At 38.0% G+C, this 9,893-nt stretch overlaps 1 protein-coding gene across 1 annotated transcript; it reads right to left on the bottom strand.

The window, feature by feature from the left end:
• Positions 1–9,001: 9,001 nt before the first annotated feature.
• On the bottom strand, positions 9,002–9,457 carry LOC149137700 (uncharacterized). The gene has a single exon (XM_089351615.1). The coding sequence runs from the start codon at positions 9,455–9,457 to the stop codon at positions 9,002–9,004; it is 456 nt and encodes a 151-aa protein (XP_089207741.1).
• Positions 9,458–9,893: the final 436 nt, after the last annotated feature.

Genomic DNA, 9,893 nt, shown 5'->3' with positions numbered 1-9,893 from the left:
GGTCATTTCAACGATGACGAGGTCACCAGCACTTTAATGCCAATGCCATATTTGTTCTTCGTGGAATTGATGATTATTATAATGAAGACCTTGTCTTTTATGGTAATGATTAGAATGAGCAAGAAACATACGATGACTGGGAAGATCATCACGATCGCCAATGAAAATCATGTTTCACATGACGTTGTTGACAATGAATTTCATACTGTTATTGCTATTGTTGTTGTTGTGTAACGTCAAGTAAGATCTGATCGAGCAGACGTATAATGTGAAATTCCCGTCTTTTGTCTGAGCAAACGTAACTGTTGCTGCATTATCCAATCTTTCATTCCATATCTAAGACTTTGGGTGGTGAACTTCATCCAGCGAATGCTAGGAGACTATATTGTTAATGCGTTGTTGTCAATGTAGGATTTTAAGAATGAATTTCATGATGTTTATGATGATGAGGAGGAGGAGGAGGAGGATGACATCGACGGCGACCCCAACACCAACGATTGTGTTGTTGGTGGTGATGCTGCTGCTGCTGCTGATGATGGTCAGGATGATGATGGTGATGATGAAAGATGGTCGTGATGTTGATAGTGGTGATGATGACAATGGGGGTCTATGTGTGAATGACAGAGGCCACCTATTCTCTCTGACAATGCCTTTACCAAACTTTAGAATCGTAAACATAGGTGGCCTCATTTTTGCCCGTGGGGTCGTCTAAGCTAAATAAATAAATAAAGAAGTAAAGGAAAACACAATGGTGAAGAAAAAATATAGGCAGAGTGTGAGAGGTGAAGAGTAAGCTTCAGATTTAAGATTTAAAGAGGCAACCCCCCCACCCCCACTCAAAAAATTAACGAAAGGAAAACGGGACACACAGACACACACACTATAAGCTATACACAAATATACACTTATATCTCTCTCTCCTCTCTCTCTCTCTCTCGCTTTATATATATATATATATATATATATATATATATATATATACATACATAGATACATACATACACACACGTGCACACTAACACATACGCGTATATCTATGTATGTGTCTATATGCAAGGGGAGTGAGTGGGAGAGAGCGAGAAAAAGGAAAAACAGAAAGAGAAAGTGAAAGACTGGGCGAAAATATATAGAAAGGCGTGGGAAGGAAACGAAGGAAAAAAGCGAAGTCTGACGCAGTGAGAAGACAGTAGGTGTCTTTGACTTAAAGCCGACGGTTGTCTCCCTCTCAGTGAGTGACTGACGAACACACAAAGCCATCGCCAATGGTTTGTAGGAGTTATATATTTATCCTTTTTTTATTTCTACTTTTTCTATCTCATTCCTCCGCCCACTCTATTGGCAATGACTTAAACTATTAACTATTATTCTGTCAGAAGAAAAAGAAACAATAATGGAAGAAAGAAAATAAAGCTCAAATAAAAGCTGAATACGCTTAGCTTTGAATACATTTGGACCCTTTTCAAACTCCTTTCTTCTTTTATATATTTCTCATTCAATTTTGTTTTATGGCCGATAAATATAGAAACACACTGGCAAAAATTAATAAAATATAGAAACAAACAACAAAAGCAAATAATATATAAGAACACAGTCGGAAAGTTGGGCGACCTTCATGTCGTCTAAACAAACAATCACGCATACATCTTGCAGCACAATTATAGTGACATACACATAGTATTCATGCACATTCTTCTTATCAGCGTGTGGGGTGCGACATTCTTCATAGAAACTGAATATAGACACACGTACTTTATATATAAGTGCACGTATATATATATATATATATATATATATATATATATATATGCGCGTGTATGTATAAATGCATACATGCCACAAATACACACACACACACACATAGGAATATGTATATAATATATACGATATGCATACGTGTGTGTGCCTGTATGTATGTATGTGTGAATGTTATGTTAGGGATAGACGACTATAATTAATTTTAATATTCATTATTAAAGTTTTCTTCTTCCTTGAAATTTCAATTTTGGTTCTAAATGTTTGGTCTGAAACAACAACGTTCCTAAATCAATTTGTCCATTAACGAGTCAATAACTTGCTGGATTCATTATCAAAATAAAATGATGATAACTATTGCATGCTGTCTGCGCGCTATGTCATATGTCGCAATGGATATTGGGAATACTGTCTTAACTGCTAAAAGCGTTAATTCCCGAATGAAATATTATTATACAAAGATTAAGTCTTTGTAGATTTCTTGATTTATGCGTAATATATTTGCATTGATTTATAGTTTGAAGTTTGTTATGTTTATAGGTATGTAATTCTGTTTGGAATTATGATGGTGTCATCTAATATTTTTCTTTTTCTATACTTCGTATATAGTATTATAACGATTTGCTATAGCTCATAGTTGTAAATACATAATCAACGGACGAAAGAATAGTCCTAGAGTCAACAACTTTCCCATATCTGAAGTACATTCTGTGGTTTGCTCTTTTGTGCTTTTGTTAAATCCAGTAACGACTATTTTATTAATATTACCATGATTCTTTAGTGGCGTAAGGCTACAGGCTCATTACTAGATTCAAATTTTGGCATAAGACCAGCAAATTCGGGCAGGGAGTGAGTGGAGGTAAGTCGATTAGATTGACCCTAGTGCTCAACTGATAATTACTTTATCGACCCCGAAAGGATAAAAGACAAAGTCGGCCTCGGTGAAATTTGAACTCATTACGTAAGATGGACGAAATGCCGCTAAGCAATCTTCCTGGCGTGCTAAGGATTCTGTCTGCTCACCTCTTTTTACAACACTCCATTATTAACATAACTGATGATGTGATCGGCGAAGTTGTGAAACTCTGATTGGGCGATGGGTTTAGCAACAATATTAGTCCGAGCAAAACGTAAAGGTTAAATACGTAAAATTACACCCCTCCTCCGCCATTAAACTCCAATAAAATCTTGACTGTTTGAAAGAAAAGCTGCCGCATATACACGCACGCGTTCATGCGCATATATATTGTTTATGTGTATGACTATACCTATCTATCTATCTATCTATCTATCTATCTATCTATCTATTTATCTATATCTCTCTGTCTATCTATCTATCTATCTATCTGTCTGTCTGTCTATCAATCAATCTATCTATCTATCTACCTATCTATCTATCTATCTATCTATCTATCTATCTATCTATCTATCTATCTATCTATCTATCTATCTATCTATCTATGTTATATGTATAAATGTATATATTTATATATGTAGATATATACATATATGTATGTATATATTCGCACATATATATAGCAGGCATTAAACACACACGTATTAGCACGAACTCATTCGCCGGCCTTGCTTCTGTCAACTTCCCAAACAGCAAGACGCCACCATTTTTTGTCCAGTCATACGGTCCAAGAAATTCTCCCTTTCTATTGCAGCTAGTGTCGTTGAAATGTCGATCTCACGTCTAACAACACCATGCGACCCTCCTTCACCAATAGCAGCCCATTTTCTTTTTTTTTTTTTTGTAGCCATGTTGGACTTTCAGTGTTTCTTCAATCACGGAATCAAAGCCCGAACGAGTCGCGGGATTCTTTTAGAAACTAAGTCACGTGCAGGTGAATCAAGCTGTTGGAAGTAATACACACACACACACACACACACACACACACACACACACACACACACACACACACACACACATATATATATAAAGATAAATAGATAGACTGATAGATACAAAAACACACACAGACACACATATATATATAAATATGTATGCATGTATGTATGTATGTATATATGTATGTATTTATGTATGTATGTATGTATGTATGTATGTATGTATGTATTTACATCGAAATATAGAGTACTATAAATAATAGCATGTCAATATTTGGTTAGAAACCTGTGTAAGAAAAATCGAGTTCTTTAATTTAAAAAAATATTTCACGTTCTCTCAGACTTTCTAAATTCTTATGATATATGAGCATGTATGTGTGTGTGTGTGTTTGTGTGTGTGCGTGCGCGCGCACTGTGTGCATGTGTGCGTGTGTATGCGTGTGTATGTTTGTATATATGTATATATACATGCATATATATATATATATATATATATATATATATATACATACACACACACACACACACACACACACACACACACACATATATATATATATATATATATATATATATATATATAGATAGATAGATAGATAAATTTATGTACACACATGCATACACACGCATACACACGCACGCACACACACCGGCACACGCACATACATACATAGTAGACTACATCGTTTGTCTCTACGAAATTCCTCTTAAAATATTGATCAGTCACCGGAACTACTGTAGAAGATGCTTGCCCAAAGTGCTGTGCAGGGAGACGAAATTGTGGAGTCATCTATATTTATACATCATCCAATTTAAATATATGCATACAATACACATGCTGTGTATGCTTACTATTAAAATTGATGCGTTGAGGAACGTTATTTCCCGTCAATATTGTAACAACTTCTTTAGTCAAAATATGTGTTACAATATTAGCCATTTTAAGGTGATGAACTGGCAGAAACGTTAGCACGCCGGGTGAAATGCTTAGCGGTGTTTCGTCTGCCATTACGTTCTGAGTTCAAATTCCGTCGACGTCGACTTTGCCTTACATCCTTTCGGGGTCGATAAATTAATGACCAGTTGCGTACTGGGTCGATCTTATTGACTATCCCCCTACCCCAAAATTTTAGGCCTTGTACCTAGAGTAGAAAATAATATTAGCCATTTTAAGGCCGCGAGCTGGCAGAAACGTTAGCACGTCGGGTGAAATGCTTAGTGGTATTTCGTCTACCGTTACGCCCAGATTTCAAACTCCGTCGAGGACGACTTTGCCTTTCATCCTTTCGGGATTGATTAAATAAGTACCAGTTACGCACTGAGGTCGATGTAATCGACTTAAACCCTTTGACTGCCCTTGTTTATCCCCTCTATGTTTAGCCCCCTGTGGGCAATAAATAAATATTGTAACAGCTTCTTCAGTCAAAATATGTGTAACAATATTAGCCATTTTAAGGCAGCGAGATGGCAGAAACGTTAGCACGCCGGGCGAAATGCTATGGGGCATTTCGTCAGTCTTTATGATCTGAGTTCAAATTCCGTCGAGGTTGACTTTGCCTTTCATCCTTTCGAGGTTGATAAATTAAAGTACCGGTTGCGTACTGGTGTCAATCTAATCGACTTACCCCCATATACCCCCCACACCAAAAAAAATTCGGAGCTTGTACCTAGAGTAGAAAAGAATATTGTAACAGCATAAAAGGGCGAGCTGGCAGATTCGATAGCACGCAGGGCAAAATTCTTAACGCCTTTCGTCTGTCTTTACGTTCTGGGCTCAAATTCCGCCAAGGTTGACCTTGCCTTTCATCCTTCGGGGTCGATAAAATAAGTACAGGTTGAACACTGGGTTTGATGTAATGAACTTACCCCCTCTCCCAAACGTGCTGGTCATGTACCAAAATTTGAAACCAATATTGTAACTTAGCAATTCGATTTTCGGAGTCTATAAAATAGTTCCCGGTTTATGTAAGTACTTATGTCAATATGATTGACAAAGATTATTTGAAGTATTACCACAATACAATCAGAATAATTGTTTTAAACCTTGGCACGAGCTCAGTCATTTTAGAGTCAAGGAGCAAGTCGATGTAATCGATCCAAATACTCGACTGGCTTTTATTTTATCGACTCCTAAAGCCGAAAAAGTAAAATCAACCTCGGCAAAATCTGAGCTCGGAATTCACGAATAAAGTTCTGGGAAGAAATGCCACTGAACATTTTGTGCGACGTACTAATGATTCTGACAGTTCACAGTGTTAAAATCAGCAAAACAAAACAACACAAACACACACACACACACACACACACACACACACACACACACACACACACAAACATGCACACACAGACACATGAATATGCAGAATAGATAGATAAACAGATAGATAGATACATACATACATGTGTACACACACGCATATATGCATACACACACATACATACGTACGTGCATGCATGCATGCATACATACATACATACATAAATACATGCATATGTGCATGCGCAAGCACACATGCACACTAACTTGCACACAAGCGCACAAACAGACAAAATAAGGACGCAGCTCCAATAACGGACTGAGTCAACATCCATTGGCAAGGTTGCAAAAGGTAACGAAAATTTTGGAAGAAAAATGTATAAATAATAATAAATAAGTGGAAATCGAACTGGTGAGTGTATTAGATAATAAGGCATTAAGACAATGACTGTCCCCAGCCACAGTATAATTTGCTTTAACACACGAATTCACATAGAGAATCTTGCAAGCCAGATACAATAAAGAAGTAAGCCAGATACAAAAAACACATACGCCATAGAAACCGGGAAATCGGGCCCATGAGCCTGGCTAGGCTTTAAAAGGGTGCATAAATAAAAATAATACTTGGTTAAACACAATCACTTGAGATGTGGATTTATTCTGTATTTTGATGAACCCGATCGGTTGAAAATACATAAAGGATTTAATGATAAAGGCTATCGAATGAATCATTCATCCATAACATTGCAACTGTGAGAAATAGTTTCTATATGCAAAATCCCCACCCAGGGTATGGAATACAAATATAATATAAAATACTTTTTAACTAAACTGAAACTTCAATAACGTTATACATACATATTACTCTACCTCTGGTATTCGAGTACTATTTTTTTCACCTTGTTTCGCGTTTATGTGATTACTGTGGTATGTATATGTATATGTATGCGTGTATATATATATATATACGTGTGTATGTATGTACATATATAGGCTAGTGATGACAGTAACCACAAAAATGACAATAAAACTCTCTGATCAATATCTGTTTATCTTTATGTGTGGTGTTATTAGCATATAAAAATTTTTCATTTCGTAAAGGAAGCGAAAAGTCGGTCGTTTGCCTGATTGTAATTTTATCTTGTATGTTAATTATGGATACTATCGTGAGCCCGGTTTCCTGACTGTAGAAATGACGCTCATGTTAACACTGTTAATGATTAACTAACTAAGTGTTCATGAAGACAATCATACATATAGTATGTGTGTGTCTGTATGCATATATACATGTATGCATATATATATGTGTGTACACACACACACACACACACACACACATATAGCAGTGCGGTGCCCATCAGAAATAATAGTGCCCATTTCTGTTTCCTTTCAGTAAATTTTAATTTCTTTTCTGCCTCAAACTACTAATTTTTCTTATTGATAATTCACGTCATGCATTGACTTCTTCTTGTGAAAAACTTCATTTTATTTCCGAGTTTCTAAGTCAAAGAATTTACGTAGTATTTGAATATTTCTTCTATCACTTCACTTACGATGGTCCGTTGAATATTTGAAATATCTGCACTTCACGTCTTTTCTCAAAGTTCTTCCGTTCACGTTTTTCTTTTATTGTCAAGAAACTCGTATATTCTATTTCATTTGTTTCGCTCTCCTTCCATGTATATCTATAATTCTGTCTTTTAATAAATACTGCTCATCCATTTCTCATCGTTTTATAATCACTTCCTTGCCTATTTGATATCTCCAATTGAAAATACGAATTTATTTCAATGTACACACACACACACACACACAGAGGCGCGCGCGCACACGCACATGCACACGCACACGCACATGCACACGCACACGCACACGCACACACACACGCACACGCACACACACGCACAAACACATGATAGTCACATAATCTTATAACTTCACTACAAATATACATATATCTCCTTTTATCTCTTCATCTCTGTTATTCTCTTTACATATCATTTACTCAGCATATGTGACATATTTTATCGTGTTACTGCCCCCATTACATTTCGTTATTGTTTAGCTCAATCGTTCTCGTTCCTCGATACTCTTAGTTGATTACTCAGTCTCTCTCTCACACTTCCTTCCATCATCCTTTATCTTTTATCTGCATCTCTGACTTCTGGTCGACAGTTGAAAATCTCTCTCTTTCTCTCTCCTTCGCTTCCACTCTTTCACTCTTTCACCTATTTATTCCAGTGGTTTTCAGAACGACACATTTCAGCCCCGTTATTAAGTGTGAACTTCCCCCCAATATTGCTTATTAAAGAGAAAACAAATTACAATAGGCACACATGTAATTCTTCTTTGTTTGCCACGTTGTAGACGAGTTGAAATAGTTGAATATATAAAATACCTCACTTACCGAAAGAAGTACCAGATGTCTTGGTTCCGACAGTTAACCTGTCTACTTCACAACAAGAGTATTAAACTTGTAACATGCACATCCCAATCGTATTGTAAAACTTAATTGTGCATATGTTAATGCCTGCATCGAGGATTTTTGATATTGGATTCTTAAAAATAACTGGAGTTGAGAAGGTAGTTGGCAACGGACGCGCTGTTCAATGAACGGCAAACTTCCAGTCAGATCTCTACTGATCTATGATACAGGGCAACTGTGGATATAGTTGTTATTAAGTGTGAACTTCCCATAATATTCCCGTTTACGACCGAGTAACTCTGTCTTCGGATGCTCTTTGAACTCCAGCTGAGAACGTGTCAATAAAATGTTGCTAAAGATGAATCCATTGAGCTCAGATCCCAGAAGGAAACGTACCACTCAGAACATTCCGCTGTTGTAATAACAGCATAAAAAGCAGTTGCAATAACAGTTTCAAATTTTGGCACATGGTCAGGAAAATTTTGGAGGTGGGGTAAATCGATTATCATACATAGTCGGCTCTAGTTTGTATCCGAGCATTGGGTTCGTCAGTTTCCATCCAGTCTCCTCGGCTGATGTTTGTGCCGAAGTTAACATTGGAGTCCAAGTCGGTGGTGAAAGAGTCGTGGGAAGAACTCGACGGGATGGTCGGTGCAGGTCTAGGATGTAGAAGATGCTCCTTTCTTCTCCTTCATTTTTGCATACTTATTCTACTATCTGTTCTGCTCGAAGGATCTGGCTCCATTGCGAGTAGCAGTCTTCCAGGCTGCCCTATCCGTAGCAATATGTTCCGTTGGGGATGGTTGGATGTTAGCTTGAGCCAAGGTACGTTTGAATTGGTCTTTAAAACGGAATTGCGGACCTCCGCTGGGTCTTTCTCCGATTGCAATTTCTCCGTAGAGCATGATACTTTTGACACGAAAGGGCTCCATACGCTGGACGTGACCTGCCCAGCGGAGACGATGGCGAAGAATGGTGGCTTCGACACTTGGTAGTGAGGCGCGGCGAAGAACCTCGTTGTTGGTAACATGATCTTCCCATTGTATGTTGAGGATCCGTCGTAGCTTCGATTGCTGGAAGCATTCAAAGCGCTTGAAGTCACAGCGGTACAACTTCCAAGTCTTACAAGAGTAGAGTAAAGTTGACAGGACAATGGTACGGAAGACCATGATCTTTGTCCGGATGGTCAGCACGCAATTGAAGAATACAAGTTGGCTGAGTCTGCCGAAGGCGGAGTGGGCCTCCCTATCCGGTTCTCTACATCCCTTTCACACGTGGAGATCATCGAAAGGATACTTCCAAGGTATGTGAAGTGTTCAACTTCGAGGCGTTGGCCGTTGATACTAATGTTTATGGGTGGACTGTTTTGGCCTGGTGCAGGTTGGATTAATGTCTTGGTTTTTAATGTATTTACCTGCATCCCGAAGCATTCGTAAGCCGCGTTGTAAAGATCGGCCGTCCTTTGTAGGCTATCTGCGGTCCGGCTCGGATTGGTATTGTTGTCGGCATTCTGCACCTCATGGCCTGAGATAGCGGAGGTCCTCGTCTTTTCACGGAGACGTGCGATATTGAAGAGTCCGCCATCAAAGTGATAGCGCATGCTGA

The sequence above is a fragment of the Octopus bimaculoides genome, chromosome 1, assembly GCF_046866305.1.
Source record: "Octopus bimaculoides isolate indiv1 chromosome 1, ASM4686630v1, whole genome shotgun sequence".
In the NCBI taxonomy this organism is placed as follows: domain Eukaryota; kingdom Metazoa; phylum Mollusca; class Cephalopoda; order Octopoda; family Octopodidae; genus Octopus; species Octopus bimaculoides.
This window is presented reverse-complemented; position numbering and strand designations above follow the sequence as displayed.

Bases quoted from the DNA above. Each gene is read 5' to 3' on its own strand.
- LOC149137700 (XM_089351615.1), bottom strand. From the start codon at position 9,457: ATGGTCTTCCGTACCATTGTCCTGTCAACTTTACTCTACTCTTGTAAG.